We start from the raw sequence: 18455 nt of genomic DNA, 5'->3' as shown, positions 1-18455 counted from the left end.
CCTCCTTCCTCTCTCACCTACCCTTCACCCCTTTTTTACTTTTCGATTGCATCGGTCTTACTTTGACTCCCAGCCTCTAACATGCACGTCCTTCTCTGGAGCCTTGACAACCTTCAGTTTGCATGCAAACAAAAAATAAAAAAATAAAATAAACTGCAGATTTTTACCCCCCTCTTCCCCACCTTCCAGATTTTTTCCTTTTTTTTTGGTTGTCCGTTGAACCGATTCCCTTGGAACTCTGTCCCTTTTTCTCTCCCGTTTTTCAACACCAAAACAAGCAAAACCAAGCAAAAGTGGTTCAGAGGTCTCGGTTCTAAGGTGGTGGGTAAGTAGAATTGTTTGACTGATTCTGTGCCCTAAATCCCAGGCAGAGAAAGTGCTCCAATTCAACCAGGAGACTAACTTAACTGCCCTGCTGCTGGAGGCCAAGGAGCTGGAAGCACGCGTCATCATCTTGTCAGCCAGGTGAGGAGACACACATGCACACACTAACGCATGCACGTGCATGTACACACACACACGTCAAGAGAGCACCACACATAAATTACACCCACTGTACATGTCACAATCTTTGTGACAACAAAAATCCAATGTGTAACTTAACTGAGAAATACATTTACAAGGCACTTCCCATATGATTTTTCTGCTTGTAAACTGCGTGTCTTGTTTGCCTTCAGCGAAGAGGATGCTGCATCAGTTTACAAGGCCGCGCGCTTTCTGAACATGACAGGCTCTGGCTACGTGTGGCTGGTGGGCGAACGAGAGATGTCCGGTAAAGCGTTAAGCGAGGCGCCAGACGGTACGTATGGCCAGACCATCCTTCTGAAACAGCCTTCAGCGACTGCAGCTGGCATCCGAAAAATCAGCTGAGAGAGAGAGCGAGAGAGAGAGAGAGAGAGAGAGAGAGAGAGAGAGAGAGAGAGAGAGAGAGAGAGAGAGAGAGAGAGAGAAAGAGAGAGAGAGAGCGAGAGAGAGTGAAAGATGGAAACCTGAATGCTGTTTTTTTCCAAGATGTCACATCATTGCTAACCTCACACTGATATACCTCATCCCAGAGAGCATTAGTCCACAAGGTTTGTGTGTGTCATGCGTTTAAACTTTTAAACATTGTATATGTTTAAAGGTTTTAAACGAGCCACTGTTAAGTCACTATTGAAGCTCTGATAGAAAGATGTACATGTATGTGATTAGGACTGTGTGTGTGTGTGTATGTGTGAATGTTTTAATGTACTGCTTTTCTAAACTCAACATCATTCTTGGCGAACACAAGCTTGCATATGTTTCAAATTTAGCGATTTCAAGCATATGCATGGGGGAATGCGTCAGTCTGCAGTACATTACTGTGTGTGTATGACGTATTAATTGGCTCGCTCTCATGAATTTGTCAGTCCCCTTCTTTGCAGTTGTGCGGTAAGCTCTAAACTGTCCTTTCTCTGTCCCTGTGGATACACACGTCCATCTCAAGTCTTCACTCTTGTGATCACCGTCCTTCCCCCCTGCACCTCGCCGCTCAAATCCCCTCATTATGACTTTGCTGTCCTTGTCTGAATTTAAAAACCTTTCACCGTACAGATGTTACGACTTTGAAATTGTTTGTGTGTACATGCTGAAAACACTAATGGGACCATTTGCAATAAAAAACTCAGCTGAAGTTGGATTTAGATATGAAGTATATATCAGTTAACATATATTTCATAGAGAAGTGTGCTTTTGTGTTTCACAGATTCACAGTAAAGTAACCCTCTAGTTTGAGTGCTGTGATTTCAGTAAATCCAACCTCAAGGGTCTCAGGAAAGCCATTTAGGACAATCAAAAATTAGACATTCAAAGGTTTACCATGTGGTTGTTTTTTTTTGTATTACCTGTAAAGGAAAATATGAGAAAAACAACCAATAATAATAAAAGAAAACCCTTACAAAGGAATGGGAGCAATACGTACCTTTGCACTGTACAGTAGGTACACGGCTACTTGATGAGACCCTATGAGTTTTTTCTCCCACTATTTGCTGTTATTGCAAAGGGGTGCCTACTAGTCAAACAGCATGAATGTGCGGCTAATTTGTCTCCTTCTCTGGTGTGGGGGGCATCCTGTGGCAGGTCTCATTGGCCTCCAGCTCATCAACGGGAAAAATGAGTCTGCGCACATTAACGATGCGGTGGCCGTGGTGGCCCAGTCCATCCAGGAGCTGTTTGAGAAGGAAAACATCACTGAGCCGCCGCGAGGCTGCGTGGGCAACACCAACATCTGGAAGACAGGGCCTCTCTTCAAAAGGTCAGCCTACGAGTGAGCAAAAAATGGGTGTTTCTCGAAAGCGTAGTTGTTATCCAGTTAACAACTTGGGTAGTTGTTAATGGAGAATTGCATTGGAAACAACAAAGTAGCTAACATAGTTAGCAACTATGGTTTTGAGAAATGCACCAAATGTCAACCAAGAAAGAATGGGGGTGCTTTCTAACATGCAGACTCCCGTCCTCCCTTGCTCCCTCGCATGCCTGTGTCCTCTTGATTATGTCACCGACGACAGAAGCGTATTTCAATATCTTGCAAAATTGCAATTCCAATGTAATTTGCTCATTTGCAATCAGAATAATGAGTGAAGAACAGTCGAAAAGTTGTTGTGGCAAGTCTGACAGCGGGGAAACATCATCATTTTCTCAATGGAGGCGGGCCGTCAGCAAAACACAAGGCCACAAGCACAGGCCAAGGACGGTACTCCATATATTGGAAAGCACTGAGGGTTTCTATAAATGACAAGGTCAAAGGTCATGTCAAGGTTATTTTGTTCCATAACTGTGATAATTTACTGGATCTTAATCTGCATTTTCTGAAAAGAAAGGCAATGTCTCCTACATGACTCCATTAACTTTTGGGGTAAATATGTTCAAGGTCATAAATGTTTTTTTTTGGTTGTTTGTGTAACGGCGGCCAACTAGCAGAGTGTGGCGTGGAATGTTAGTAAACCTCCCTCCCGAACCCTCAATACAGTGCGGTAGCGTTGGTCTATCGGACCGGCTCTTTAGCCCAGCGGTCTCATACTGTGCCTCCCATTTCCAAACCGATGTAGTTGACGAGGTGGCAGGTGACGAACCTTGAGGGAATACCTCCGTCCCATTTGTTTATAAAAATGTTCATATTCACTTCAGATCATACCAATGATGTAGTGGTTGGAGACCCAGTTTGATACCAACAGAAGGGTTGAGTCCTAGTGAGGCAACTCTACTTCATCTTGGCTTACTGTTCTTTTTCCTGATGCAAAATAGGCTGGATGAATGATGAAGAACTACACCGCAGCTAGATGTTAATGTAGCTCTATTGTATGCCATGCTACTGTTGTTACATTGCTGCCAAGGTACCACTCTTTTAAGAAGATCTCTGAAGTTGCCAAAATGGAGGAGGAAACATACAGGATTACAGCGGTGAGCCAGCAACAGCAAGGCAGATGGACTACTTGGGAGGCTGTGTTAAATAGAACCATCTCCCCAGGCAAGACTGAGTTTCCGGATTAGGGCCACATACGACACCTTACAGAGCCCGTGAAACCCTCTTACCTGGTTTGGCACAGAGGAACTCTGCCATCTCTGTAGTTCCCCAAGTCCAACACTAAAGCACATCCTCTCCGGATGCAAGACAGCGCTGTCACAGGGACGATACCAGTGGCGGCATGACAAGGTCCTACGCAAGCTCGCAGAGATCCTGGAGGCCCGCAGACAGCAGGTCAACCGGACAGCAAACCTACCCACATCCCCAAGGTGGATCCAGTTTACCAGGCCGGGGACAACAGCACAGCGCACCACGGGGACAGAGCGGTCGCTCCTGTCACTGGGAGGTGAGTGGCAGATGGCAGCTGACCTCAGCCGCCAACTGAAATTCCCCTCAGAAATAACTGTAACATCCTTGCGCCCAGACATTGTGCTCTGGTCAGCACCTGCCAAAGCCGTCATCATGGTGGAGCTGACAGTCCCATGGGAGGAGCACATGGAGTCCGCGTACGAACGGAAGAAGGACAAGTACGCGGAGCTGGCAGCAACATGCGCACAAGCTGGGTGGAGACCATTCACCTTCCCAGTGGAGGTTGGATGCAGGGGTTGCATCCGCACAGAGGCTACTAAGAACTCTGGGTGTCACAGGCGCTACACAGGAAGCGAGCTCTTCGTGACCTTGCAGAGGAGGCAGAGGAAGGGAGCTTCTGGCTATGGCTCAGAAGGAAGGATGGCACATGGGGGAAAGAAGGCTCTTGAGGGAGACCTTGGTATGCGGTCAGGTCTGTGCCTGACTCAGGGAGACGTACCTGCCATGCAGTCCCCTGCGACTTGTTTCACACACAACGACAATAACACTGGGGTCAGAGAGTGGGGCGAACACAGATCCTTCAGCAGGCTGCAGGGGGCGGCAGGGAGACGTCCCTGTCACTGCTCCACCTCCCTGAGATGTTCTGGGGGATAATGCAGCTAAACATCAGTTTTGGGTGGCCCCCCAGCTGACGACCCTGCAGCCTGCACAATGGCACCGTCGGAGGTGTGTCAGGCAGAAATGCCAGGCAGGTGCGACCACCTGTGCTTACATCCTCCAGATGCAAAGTAGGCTGGATGAATGATGAAGAACTACACAGCAGCTAGATGTTAATGTAGCTCTATTGTATGCCATGCTACTGTTGTTACATTGCTGCCAATTTACCACTCTTTTAAGAAGGAACTTAGCACAGGCACAATCATCCACTTATGAGTCCCAGACCTATACTGCCTTACAAAGCCTTATGGTTCAAATACTCCCGTTTTTGAAATATTGGCTGGTTAAATTTGCGTTATCTACAATATCGCTGCGTTCGTGTGTTATGCACCCTCCCCATCGACATCCGATCAGCCAGCTCCATCGACTCCTTCAAGAAGCAGCTGAAGACCCACCTTTTCACCCTTGCCTACTCCAGGCTGCCCAGGAGTCACAGCGTCCCAGGCGTCACAGCGTCCTTAATCTGTTCCTAACTAGCCCTGGCAGGGGGCTCCTCTAGGTGGCCGCTGGTCTCTGCCTGAGGATTCTTCCTGACTATATGGGTTTTTTCTCAGACCTCATTGAGCTTTCCCCCCTTATAAACCATGAATCAAGTGAAAAGGGAGTTTTTCCTCACCCCTGTTGCTACCAGGGGCCACATCTGAGCACCCCATTCACTGTGACTATTTATCACTTATCCTGGGCCCAACCCTTGTGGACCTTATGCCTCCATAATCTCTACTTATGTCCTCTTTAAACGTATTTCATTTTCTCTACATTTACTTATTTACCTATCTAGTTATTTTCTCTATTCCATCTAGTTTCTTCTTATGTCTTCTTGCTATTCTTTCTTGTTTCTGTCTCTCATTTCTACTTCACTTTTTATTTTCATCTTTAACATTGATGTTTATCCATTTTTTAAGCACTTTGAGTTGCATGCCTTGTATGATATTGTGCTATACAAATACAGTTGTTATTATTATTATCATTATTATTATTATTATTATTATTATTATTATTATTATTATTATTATTATTATTATATCCAACCTAATACCAAGGCTTTGAAGGCATTTTTCTCAGTTTCAATGTTGGCGTAGTTACTACACATTGCCTTTGTATGGCAGTATAATAATTAGCATTTTTCATTATTGGTTCTGTCTGACCTTTGTTATACTGATGGTTCCGCTGAACCTGGGCTCTTGTTTTCTGTCAGGGTACTGATGTCATCAAAATACCCAGAGGGCCTCACAGGACGGGTAGAGTTTAATGACGACGGTGACAGGAAGTATGCTCATTACAGCATCCTGAACTACCAGAAGGCAAGACTTATTCAAGTTGGCATCTACAACGGGACTCAGGTAAAGTCAGCCATGGCTCTTGATTAGAGGGTTGCAGGTTCAAAGCCCACCCTTACCAGCAGCTTAATCCACGGCTGAAGTGCACCTAAACCTCTATGGCATGTAACCAATACCCTGAACCAAAATAAGTGTAAGTCGCTTTGGATACAAGCGTCAGCTAAGTGTTATGTAATGTTATAAAAGGCTCAAATCAGAATTGGCGTTTTAAATACGCTCTACTGTGCATTGCGTTTCAATTATCTCTCACTGTCTCAGAGTGCAGACAGTTGTGTGTCTCGAAACATCAAGCTATATTCTCTAAACTCCCATGAACTAAGGAAAAATAAAATGCTGCTCTTGAATTTTCAGGTGGTTTTGAACAAGCAAAGGAAGATCATATGGCCTGGAGGACAAACAGAGACACCAAGGGGTTTTCAAATGTCAACTCGACTAAAGGTACGTGTCGGGGTGTAAACTACAGCCTCCGTGATGATACGATTCGATATTAATATTTCAAGGCAGCGATTCAATTATTTTCAATACCTAAAGTGATGATTTGGAGTAGATTCACCCTAGGGTCATTTGAACAGTGACATTCAGTCAAGTAGCCTACCCGGAGTTTTTTCTACCTTGCCCGAACGTGAGTTAGCGAGTTTTCCCGAATAGCTTAATACGAGCGCTAATGGAACTTGGCAGTATCTCCAAACTTACCACACTACAATCACATGCCATGACACCCAACTTCTACCGTAGTGCACATAGTATGTACTCTCTGTACTGTCTGTGTACTGTCTGTACTCACAAAATGATGCATTTGGAAGTTTGCACATAGTCCAGGAGTTTATTATTATCAACACAAGCCTATAGCTTCTCTGCTGCTAAAGCTGCGTCGACGTTACTGTAATCTGGGATAAGCGCGTAACAGTCCTCAACAAAGTTCAAGATGACAAGAAAAGCTTATATTTTCAAGGCAACACTTAAAATATATTTTAATGTTACCTACTATCAATTAGACAAGGATTTTAGTTATCAATACTGAAGCTGAATTCACTCTCCGTTGTGCATATTATGAGTTTCGATAAGGACTTTTACGGGCTCGTCCCAGATGACGGAAGTAACGTCGACGCAGCTTTAGTATCAAGCTATTAGCGAAGCCCTTTTAAAACAGCCTTGGCACTCATTAAGGCCCATTATAGCGGATTTTTTGGCAGCAGTTCCACCAGAATTCCACTAGGGGCATCGGCGGAGACCAAAATGAATGTGGCCCAATGGTGCTAGATGCTAAAAATGGCCAATTTCACCCAAGTCTCCTCAAGTACTCAGATTTGAATGTCGTTCTGGAGACTTCAACAAGGGTTTTAAATCAAAAGTTTAATTAAAAAGTACATTTGTACGTTTGATTTTGTACAGAATTTTTGTTGCCCACAATGCACTAGAGTTCTGCTATGTGTGATCACTTTTTAAGCATGACATTTAAGCGTGACTCCAAAAATCTGAAACTCAGAAATGAAATATTGAGATATGGTAAATTGAGATATAGGCACCATGAGGGGTATTGCTCCATAGGACTTCATTCATTCTGGTCTCCAAAAATTGAGTGCCCCACCGGCCCCCACGTGGAAAGAGAGTGGAACTGCAGCTAAAATCGCCTTGTTCGGAAACGCACCGTGAAACCAATGAGTGCAATATTCCAAATGCATCATTTTGTGAGGACAGACCATATTTGTACAACTGTAGAATATTTTACATTTAAGTACATTGGTGAGAAGAGGATGTGCTCCACGACTAACTAGTGACAAAAGGATTTCGTATTGAAAAAGGATGATTATATTCACTAGTTTTTGCCAATCATTTTGAACTTTATCTCAATACAATGTTACCATAATGTATTGTAACTCAAAACACATCTGAGCGCATCTGTTAACATTTTCTGCTAAATACGGCTAATCGCTGAAGTAACGACCATAAAAATTAGTTGTTGTTACCATAGCGCTACACTATCACTCAGAAAGATTACAATGGCACTCAAAGTGTTATGGAAACAACTCGAGTGTGTGTGTGTGTGTGCATGTGCGTGCTTGAGCACGTGTGTGTGCCTGAGAGAGAGAGAGAGAGAGAGAGAGAGAGAGAGAGAGAGAGAGAGAGAGAGAGAGAGAGAGAGAGAGAGAGAGAGAGCGTGTGTGTGTGTGTGTGTGGTCCTGTACCTATACCTCGCTCACACACTTTGCTTTCTCTGTGCAGATAGTGACTATACACCAGGAGCCTTTTGTGTATGTGAAACCGACGTCCATGGAGGACGGAACATGCACAGAGGAGTTTACACCTAACGGAGTCTTAATCAAAAAGGTGATCTGCACTGGGCCGAATGAGACCATCCCAGGTAACATCACAGGGACGTTTACACCATCACATCGTGCTTTTACTACGCCCGCCATTTCAACCGGAGATGCATACATATATATGCAGTACGGTATCTATATATGTATGCATGAAGCAGAGTGTGCATATGTGCGTGTGTGTGTGTGTGTATGTGTGTGTATGTGTGTGTGTGTGTGTGTGTGTCTGTCTGTCTGTGTGTGTGTGTCCTTGTATGCACACGTGTGTGTGTGTGTGTGTGTGTGTGTGTGTGTGTGTGTGTGTGTGTGTGTGTGTGTGTGTGTGTGTGTGTGTGTGTGTGTGTGTGTGTGTGTGTGTGTGTGTGTGTGTGTGTGTGTGTAAGGGAGTGTGAGTGTGTGTGTGTATGTGTATGTGTATGTGTATGTGAGTGTGCATGTGCAGTGTATGTGCATGTTATGTGTACATGGGTGCATCAGCGAATATTTCATCGGGGGAGGAGGGGCTGTGGCCTTCTGGGCCACCCTCTCCGCTCTGCTCATACGCTTTGCTGTGTTTGCCATCCATCATGGGTCTGTGGAGGTATGTGCGTTCGTGTGTGTGTGTGTGTGCAGCGTAGCTGTGTGAATATGTACTTAAAATCATGTTTAAGTATAGAATGAATTTATATGTGTATGTGTGTGCGTGTGTGCAACTTTGTTTCTCAATTTGCCTTCGAAGGCAGAATGTGAATTGGAGAAAACAGCTGCCTCTATCTTTTGAAAATGTACAGTATGATTGCTTAAAGTTACCATACAGGTAACCATGGCTGAGTGCTGAGGTGTGTGTGTGTGTGTGTGTGTGTGTGTGTGTGTGTGTGTGTGTGTGTGTGTGTGTGTGTGTGTGTGTGTGTGTGTGTGTGTGTGTGTGTGTGTGTGTGTGTGAGAGAGAGAGAGAGAGAGAGAGAGAGAGAGAGAGAGAGAGAGAGAGAGAGAGAGAGAGGGAGAGAGCAAGAGAGAGAGCAAGAGAGAGCGCATCTGCATGTGTTGTAAACTGCTATCGTTTTTCTGGTCTGATTATAGGACGCCCAATTGTTCCTCAGTGTTGCTATGGCTTCTGCATTGACCTTCTGATTAAGCTGGCAATGACCATGAACTTTACCTATGAGGTGCACCTGGTAGCAGATGGTAAATTTGGAACACAGGAAAGGGTGAGTCTAGCCAGACTGTTGCCCTCTACAGGGGGTGGACAATGAAACGAAAACACCTGTCATTTTAGTGTGGGATGGATAAATTGGACCACACTAGTGGCCAGTGTTCATTAATTGCCAACAATATTACACCAGTAGTGTGATGGTTCAATTAACAGGGTAAGAGCACAGCTTTGCTCAAAATATTGCAATGCACAAAAAATTATATCAGACTTCAAATACCCCTTTCAGACAGCTTCCTCTTGCATCCACAGTTAATCCTGTTAGATGTGGTTCATCCCTCTTGGTGGTATGCAGACATGACTTTGGATACCGTGGCTCTTGACACATCACAAAGACTTGCTGTCTTGGTCAAAGATGCACCAGCAACACGCACATCAAGAATTTTTCCTTTTTTTAACTCTGATATGTCATCCATAATGTTGTGTGCATTGCAAACATTTTAGCAAAACTTTGCTCTTACCGTGTTAATTGAGCCTTCACACTCTGATCTTACAGGTGCAATGTGCAATTAATGAATACTGGTCACCAGGGTGGTCAACCACCGAAATGTTAGTCGGGTGTTTGCACATAATAAATACACTTAAAAACTAAGAGGCAGTGTGCTCCAGCCTATACTTGCGTGCTTGTCCAACTGTGATGCCCCTACAAGCTGAGGGTTGGTGCGTAGAGTTCCATTTGAACTGACAAGAATAAACGTCTGATGCTTCAAGCTGGGGTGATGGATTTACAGTCACACACACACACACACACACACACACACACACACACACACACACACACACACACACACACACACACACACACACAACCGCACACACACACACGCACACACACACACACAGGCACGCACACACGCACGCACGCACACACACACGCACACACACACACACACATTTCCGAACCTTAAACTATTTTCTCAAAGCTCTGAACACAAGTTCCAAATGTCCAGATGAATTTCCCAAAATTCCCCACACCATTGTTGCAAAAACAATTGCAGGTGGTGCATTTGGAACAAAGGAGAGGGTGAGTGACCAAGTTTGAATACAAGATTGAATACAAATGGAGTTAAATCTGTCAGTCATGGATTGAAGTCAGTCTGACTACTATGGATCTTCTTTCATGGGGCCAGTGTTACAATGTGCAAGTGCAGGTACATGTGTAAGGGAAGGATTTGCTAATACTCAAGAGGATTTCAGGTTTTCAAGTCTTTAAAGGTCCAATGGGTAATTCTAGTAGTTAACCATATTTCACAATTTTTTTTCATGAATATTTACTTTTTCATACATATTTTGCTGGTCCTACCAGAGCAGATGTACAGTTTGTAATTCCGGTAAGATGTCATGTCAGACTGGAAATTCCAAATGGCAGGTTTGCATAGAGAGGAGCCACCTATTTATGTCTGAAAAGTGTACATTTTCAAGTCATAATGGATACTTACAAATCAGATTCAGGTTGATCTCTCAGAAATACAGTACATTTGAAGTTTTGAAGCTTGTCTCTATTTGAATCATAATGTTTAGTGTTGTTCCACTTTTTTGTGATAATTTTGGACCTACTGAAGATCTTTCAGCTTGTCTTCAATGGATATATCACTTCAGAAGGAACTCTAAACCAGTGGTTCCCAAACTTTTTCTGCCGAGACCTCCTTTTTAAAATAAGAAAAATTATTTGTTTTTTTCCCCCTTTTCTGTTGCTAGATGTTCCAGTTAGCTGCCAAACATTCACAGGAAAAGCAGATAATTCTATTAACTATACACGCAAGTGGTCCTGACCCCCAGTTTGGGAACCACTGCTCTAGACCAAGTGGGATGGCATGGGGGAGAAATGGGATGCAGTCTGAAGCTGCTGTTTGTGTTCAGGTGAACAACAGCAACAAGAAGGAGTGGAATGGGATGATGGGCGAACTGTTGGGTGGTCTGGCCGACATGATTGTCGCCCCGCTGACAATAAACAACGAACGAGCCCAGTACATAGAGTTCTCCAAGCCATTTAAGTACCAGGGCCTTACCATTCTCGTCAAAAAGGTATCAGACTTTCCAATATTTCATCATTCTTTTCAGGATTGTACTGTATGTACAGTATGGTGGATTGGATATATATGTATGGATATGGATACATGTAATATCGTTCACGCACATAAGACTTAACAGGCCTGATTGGCTAATTGACCCGTACACAATCAGAGACAGAGCAGACTGAAACTCATGTTAATAATTCTTAATTAGTTATGGGAAGTAAATGAAATGGAAGCCTGTGCTGCTAAGTCTACTGAACCCTCCCCCAAGTGATTGTCTCTGATTGTATTAAACTAACCAACTGAACCTTCTTCAGTGGATGTCTTGTGTGACGCCTCTGCACTGGCCATGTTCTGTCTTGTCTGTCTTTGTCTCTGACCCATAACAAAAAGGTCCTTATCAGATGTGCGTCTGATGAGGACCTTTTTGTTATGGGTCGGAGACAAAGTGTGTGAGTGATTCATCTATACAGTTCTTATATATCATATTCTATAAAAGTGGCCCATTAAAAGGCACACATTCAATGTACTCCAACATGTAAGCATATAGGCCTACATACAGTATATGGGTCAGTGACAAATAAGGGTTTTTACAGTGAGAAATACAGGAAGTAAGAGTTGGGCTAATCCCATTGACATCCGTGTTCCATTTTTAAACAAAAATGGCAGCTCATGGTATCAACATGGTAGCAACATAGATATCGCCATTGACATAGTTCCTATAGTTCCAGGAAGTGAGTATTGAACACAGAAAGTGCAGTAAATGTACATGTAATTTATTTATTTTTTACAATAGTGGTTCTGTGTTAGCTTCTAGCAAAAAGAAAGCCAATGCCTAGAATTATGTAAATCTGTGTGAATCATGTCAGCAACCGACTTCCTGTACCCTGGTTGTCACAACTCTGAATTCCACGGCTGTGGGACTGACTATGTGTCATGTGTGTTTCAGGAAATACCTCGCAGTACACTGGATTCGTTCATGCAGCCCTTTCAGAGCACACTGTGGCTGTTGGTGGGTCTATCGGTGCATGTGGTGGCGGTGATGCTTTACCTACTAGACCGGTTCAGGTACAAGGGGGAGAACAATATACTTGTGTGCATGTACTGTATGTACGTTTGTTCATCTGTGCTTCTCTGCGTGACTGTGTGTGTGTGTGTGTGTGTGTGTGTGTGTGTGTGTGTGTGTGTGTGTGTGTGTGTGTGTGTGTGTGTGTGTGTGTGTGTGTGAGAGAGAGAGAGAGAGAGAGAGAGAGAGAGAGAGAGAGAGAGAGAGAGAGAGAGAGAGAGAGAGAGAGAGAGAGAGAGAGAGGGAGGCTCTAAACACCTTCACATTGTCTGCTTTTATTAGCCTGAATGTGCTTGAATGTGTGATTCTCTGTGTGTGTGTGTGTGTGTGTGTGTGTGTGTGTGTGTGTGTGTGTGTGTGTGTGTGTGTGTGTGTGTGTGTGTGTGTGTGTGTGTGTGTGTGTGTGTGTGTGTGTGCGTGCGTATGTGCATGTGTGTGTGTGTGTGCGTGCGTGTGTGCATGTGTGTGTGTGTGTGTGTGTGTGTGTGTGTGTGTTATGTGTGCATGTGTGTGTGTGCGTGTGTGTGTGTGTGTGTGTGTGTGTGCGTGTGTGTGTGTGTGCGTGTGTGTGTGTTTGCGTGCGTACATGAGTGTGCATGTGTATGTGTGTCTGTCTGTTTGTCTGTCTGTCTGCCTGCCTGTCTGTTTGAGGGCGGGGGTGAAAAAACATTTTTGTTTTTGCTGAGCCTCAGGACCAGACCGGGCCATGCATCATTGTCACTGTCGACGTGGATATGGGGGTATTGGTTGGCTGCGTTCTGTGAGGCCATTCACTTTTTTCCTTCTTCTCCCAGCACTTATATCTGTCTCTCTTTTCTATGTCTTGAAATCTTTTCGATCTTTTTGTCCCGTCCCCTCTCTCTCTCTCTCTCTCTCTCTCTCTCTCTCTCTCTCTCTCTCTCTCTCTCTCTCTCTTAGTGTCTTGCTGTCTTGCCTTTTGCCTCATCGTCTGTTATTCTCTGCCTCCGCTTAAAGGGTCAAAGGTCATTGATGTTTGGAGTCTGAAAAACCTTTGCCTGGTTCTAAGTAACACATCTATCAAAATTTCTTTTCCTGGGTCATTTATTTTTTTCTATAAATAGTGCTCACATCCTTTTTTTTCTTTCCCTGTGTGTTTTTTTAACATCCCAATCTCCAACCAGTCCATTTGGGAGGTTTAAAGTAAACAGCGAAGAAGAGGAAGAAGATGCCCTCACGTTATCATCAGCCATGTGGTTCTCCTGGGGAGTACTACTGAACTCTGGGATTGGAGAAGGTATGGAGCTCACCAGAAAATTCCACTACATCAATTGCCTTGGGCGCCGACCAAATCTGTACTCCATAGGGGCCCCAACTGTCACACCAGTTGCAGTAAATACACACACAAAAATAGGCTGGATCTTAATTTATTTTCTTATGTAACGTAATCGAAGATAACAAAACACAGAAATAGCACCAAAACACAGACTTTTATGTCTATTCAATGACATTTGATTGCCCCATATTTATGCTTCGCCTACAGTAGTCCCCCAAAAGGGCTAGATCCATCCCTGCACTACATACAGTAGCATGGTCGTACTCTTTCAGTGTTGAGTAGTTAACACTGTAACATTTACTGTGCTCCTTCTACTGTACTCACGAGTGTTGCTTGAGGGTTTTTTTGGTCTAGGCATCCACACACGGTTGTCTGACTGTTTGACTATTCTCCGTGTACAACAGGCGCGCCCCGCAGTTTCTCCGCCCGAATCCTTGGCATGGTGTGGGCAGGCTTCGCCATGATCATTGTGGCATCATACACTGCCAACCTGGCTGCCTTCCTGGTGCTGGACCGGCCTGAGGAGCGCATCACCGGCATCAATGACCCAAGGGTGCGCATTCCCCACCTCCTACCTCGCCTGTCCCCCCTCCTGCATGGCTCATTATCGCCTTTGTCATCCGCTCTGCCAGACTCTCTGCCTGCACTTCTCATTATCACCGTCACGGCAATAACAAGCTGTGAACTTGAACAGCATGTGGAGCACTGGGTATACAGTAGATTCTTATCTCAGCGTAGCAGTAAAGACAAGGCTATCATCACTTTAGTTAGCTTTCAGGTGGCTGAGCTTGTAGTGGCTATTTATGGTTCATTTAGTAGGATACAGAGGGTATTTCTCAATGGGAAGTGTGCTAGCCTTGCTAGTGTGATTTCGCCAGTTTTTGCACATTTCACCAAGGAGTATCCAATAACTAATTACACTTAGAATTGGATACTCTTTCATGAAATCCGCAAAAAATGGGCGTTAGTCATCCTAGCAAGGCTACAACACTTCACTTTGAGAAATATCCAGAGAGTGCCTTCTCAATGCAAATGGCTGAAGCTTACAAAGCACCATCAATTCTTATCTGAATTAATTCACTGTGTAAACTATGTCGTGAATCCTAAATAATTGTTTATTGCTGTCTTTTTTCTTCCCTCTCATTCCTTCAAAAAAAAAAACCATAACACCATCCAAAAAACCCAAAACAAAACAAAACCAAAACCAAAAACAATTACCACAACAAAACAACAAAAAACACAGCTGAGGAACCCATCAGACAAGTTCATCTACGCCACGGTGAAACAGAGCTCTGTGGACATCTACTTTCGGCGGCAGGTGGAGCTTAGTACCATGTACCGCCACATGGAGAAGCACAACTATGAGAGCGCCGCCGAAGCCATCCAGGCTGTGCGGGACAAGTGAGTCACCGCTGGGTCGACAGTCGTGGCAGTCTGGCCGCACCGCTGCGCTGGCTGCGCTGCCCGCCGGCCGGGGCCGGTCAGTCGGTCAGTCGTCGAGTCGAGGGGTCCTGGGCCTTTTGCTTACTGTAATATACTGTAACGTGGGAACGCAGGGCTCAGTGACGCAGGCGCTTACTGCTCGCTAACCTACGCTCCAGGCTCAAGACTTCCTCCCCAGGAGAGGCCTACCTATGTCTCACTCATACTAACCCCAAATTTAGATGGAAAAAAATCAATGTAGTATATATCAGATGCTGGTCGATTACCCCATTTAATTAACAGGGGTTTTCGATTTCACAAACCAGCAAAACAGAAAAACATTCAATTGAAGTTGAAATAGTAATTGGACTGGATCCACTGCGGGATGGCACATGTACAGCAGGTTCGTGTGTGTCCAGCACTGGGTTTATCTCAAATTTCTTTTGCTTCAAAAAATTGAAAAATTCAGTTTAACAACAAAGAAAAATTCTATTGAGACGGTGGAGGCGGACCCCAATTTGGGATATGCACACATACACACAACCACAGACACACATGCACACATGCACATGCACACACAACAAGAACAACACTATCAGCGTGCCAACCCAAGGCGGCGGTGGTGACAGGGTGGGGGACCAGGGTGGGGTACGTAAGCCTGGAGGCCGTAAGTGCATCTTCTTTTTCTATATCCTTGTTACTCACTGTGCTGTTGCATCGTAACTCCCCCTCCTCCTCCTCCCTCCTCCTTCCCCTCCTCCTCCCTCCCCTCCCCTCCCCCCTGCCCCACAGCAAGCTGCATGCTTTCATCTGGGACTCTGCGGTGCTGGAGTTTGAAGCCTCGCAGAAGTGCGACCTGGTGACCACGGGAGAGCTGTTTTTCCGTTCGGGCTTTGGCATAGGCATGCGCAAGGACAGCCCTTGGAAACAGAATGTGTCCCTGGCAATCCTCAGGTCTGTCCCAGCCGAAGCTGCAAAAAAGTACACTCCGCTTAGACAAAAAAAAAACCATTTCATTCCTTTTTGTGTTTTGTTTCTTCCTCCACATTTCCCTCCCTCACATTTTAAATCTTGACGTTTTCATCAATCTCTCTTCTCTACGTCATCTTCTTCTCCCTAATTCTTTGTCCACCATTCCACTATGTCTGCCTCTGAATGTTTTTCATGCCTTGGTGTGTGTGCGTGTGTGTGCGTGTGCGTGTGCGTGTGCGTGTGCGTGTGCGTGTGCGTGTGCGTGTGTGTGTGTGTGTGTGTGTGTGTGTGTGTGTGTGTTGTGTGTGTGTGTGGCTTAATGTCTTTGTGCTTGAGTCTTTGGTGTTATGTTGTGTTCGTTTTGTGGCTTTAGGTGGGCGTGAAAGAGCATCACAATGTGTTGCTCTGCCAATGCCCTTTGAGCGTGTGATGGTAACTTCTGACTCTTCTCCCCTCACCCCCACCCCCTGCAGTTCCCATGAAAACGGCTTCATGGAAGACCTAGATAAAACCTGGGTGAGATACCAGGAGTGTGACTCTCGGAGCAATGCCCCAGCCACACTCACCTTTGAGAATATGGCAGGTATGGTCCTCCTCCTCTCGCGAGACTAAGACTAATCTAAAAGAGATTGGACAAAAACTGCAGTCGGTAAGGTACTGTAGCCATTTTTTGTCCAATTCCTTTTTGCTTTTTTAATTTATCTTTCATTTACTTTTTGTTTGGTATGTAACATTTCTCGTCATTTACTTTGAGTCGCATTTTTATGTGAGTAGGAAGATGTGCCAGGCATGCATGGCTTCGCAGCAGTCGTTGATTTTGGTTGTGAGTGACCCTGGCTAAAGACTACTTAATGCTCAGGTGGTGGTGCCAGCTGGTACTTGTTGTCTTTTGTGTTGGTTTTATGTGTCAAGCCCCATTGGTGTGTATTTATATTGTGTGATGTATACACAGTGCACAGTAATCTGACGCCGGCACTTTCCTCTGTTCCATCCAGGCATATTCATGTACAGTAATCTGACGATGCTATTGTTCTCTGTTCCATCCGTGCATATTTATGAACAGTAATCTGACAATGCCACTGTTCTCTGTTCCATCCAGGCGTATTCATGTTGGTGGCTGGTGGCATTGCGGCGGGGATCTTCCTCATCTTCATAGAGATCGCTTACAAGCGCCACAAAGACGCCCGCAAGAAGCAGATGCAGCTGGCCTTCGCGGCCGTCAATGTGTGGAGGAAGAACCTGCAGGTAGGGGGCTCTCCTTCTCGCTCTCTCTAGCTGTGTTGCCAAAAAAACAACAAAAGTTGCTATTGGCTCTCTGAAAAGTGGATTGAAGTTGCTAGATGATGTTTCGACGTTGCGTATGATGTCACAGCGTCACACACGACAAGCTGATCTCTAGAAAACGTGCCTACATGGCTCCCCTCATAATACAAAACAGAAGTGCTAGCGACTTTTTGTCAGTGCTAGCACAGTGCTAATCTGCAGCCCCGCTTAACTGTGGGAAACACTGTCACGGCAGCACAGGATTGCATTTATGTTGAAAGACAATGATTTGTCACTGAAAAGACGAGTCGCCACATTTACCAAAATGTTGCTGAAGTCGCTAGATGAGTTTTTTAGTCGCCAGAGATAGCCAAAAGTCACTAAATCTAGTGACAAAGTCGCCACATTGGCAACACTGCTCTCCAGCTGTTGTGAGGCCTGCGAGAAGAGGGCCTTTCTCAAAACCTAGTGCAGTGCACTTGTATCAGCCTAATTAGTCACTCCCAGTGATTGGATACTCTTTGGTGAACTCTACGGAATATCCAATCACTGGGTGTGACTAATAAAGAGTATCCAATCACTCGGTGTGACTAATTAGGCTGATACACTTGGAAGTGCACTGCACTAGGTTTTGAGAAAGGCCCACCGTCTCAACTGAACTCGTCAATTCCCGACTACCATTGACCAGGCGATAATTTTTGACGTCGAGGGCATACCTGCCATGTCACACGTTGACGAGGTCGCCTTAACCTAGACATTTCCCTAACCCTAAAAGTCAGTGAAGTTATGTTGCCACGGGGCGGCTTTGAGACGCACATCACTTTTTTGACACCAAGGGCATACCTTAGACATCAAAAATTGCTTTCTAGCCAAAGATAGTCAGAAATTGACAAGTTGGGATGATACGCTATAGACAAGTATGGTGCTAGTGCTGGTTCTTGCACAAGTTGCACTAGGAACCATGCACAGATGTAGAACACTTGATGGAGCGCTGATCCCCCATTCTATTGGAACAAATGGTTAAGTTTGATCGCTGTCATGTTTGTTGTAGGGTAATGATGCTTGAATGAGC

The 18455-nt window shown here is 44.9% G+C and overlaps 1 protein-coding gene across 3 annotated transcripts in view; it reads left to right on the top strand.

The window, feature by feature from the left end:
- grin1a (glutamate receptor, ionotropic, N-methyl D-aspartate 1a) overlaps positions 1 to 18455 on the top strand; it is a 47936-nt gene that overhangs the window by 15048 nt on the left and 14433 nt on the right. For all 3 annotated transcript variants that reach the window (XM_063211444.1, XM_063211443.1, XM_063211445.1), the window contains 15 exons: positions 368 to 465; positions 678 to 799; positions 2098 to 2272; positions 5703 to 5847; positions 6196 to 6282; positions 8068 to 8206; positions 9222 to 9349; positions 11212 to 11376; positions 12316 to 12434; positions 13575 to 13687; positions 14131 to 14279; positions 14970 to 15127; positions 15941 to 16102; positions 16594 to 16703; positions 17220 to 17365. In XM_063211444.1, the coding sequence (XP_063067514.1) occupies positions 368 to 465; positions 678 to 799; positions 2098 to 2272; positions 5703 to 5847; positions 6196 to 6282; positions 8068 to 8206; positions 9222 to 9349; positions 11212 to 11376; positions 12316 to 12434; positions 13575 to 13687; positions 14131 to 14279; positions 14970 to 15127; positions 15941 to 16102; positions 16594 to 16703; positions 17220 to 17365 (2016 nt within the window). The remainder of the gene's footprint in view (positions 1 to 367; positions 466 to 677; positions 800 to 2097; positions 2273 to 5702; positions 5848 to 6195; positions 6283 to 8067; positions 8207 to 9221; positions 9350 to 11211; positions 11377 to 12315; positions 12435 to 13574; positions 13688 to 14130; positions 14280 to 14969; positions 15128 to 15940; positions 16103 to 16593; positions 16704 to 17219; positions 17366 to 18455) is intronic.

The sequence above is a fragment of the Engraulis encrasicolus genome, chromosome 11, assembly GCF_034702125.1.
Source record: "Engraulis encrasicolus isolate BLACKSEA-1 chromosome 11, IST_EnEncr_1.0, whole genome shotgun sequence".
NCBI lineage: Eukaryota > Metazoa > Chordata > Actinopteri > Clupeiformes > Engraulidae > Engraulis > Engraulis encrasicolus.
The sequence above is the reverse complement of the archived record's forward strand: the minus strand, read 5'-3'. Positions and strand labels throughout refer to the sequence as shown.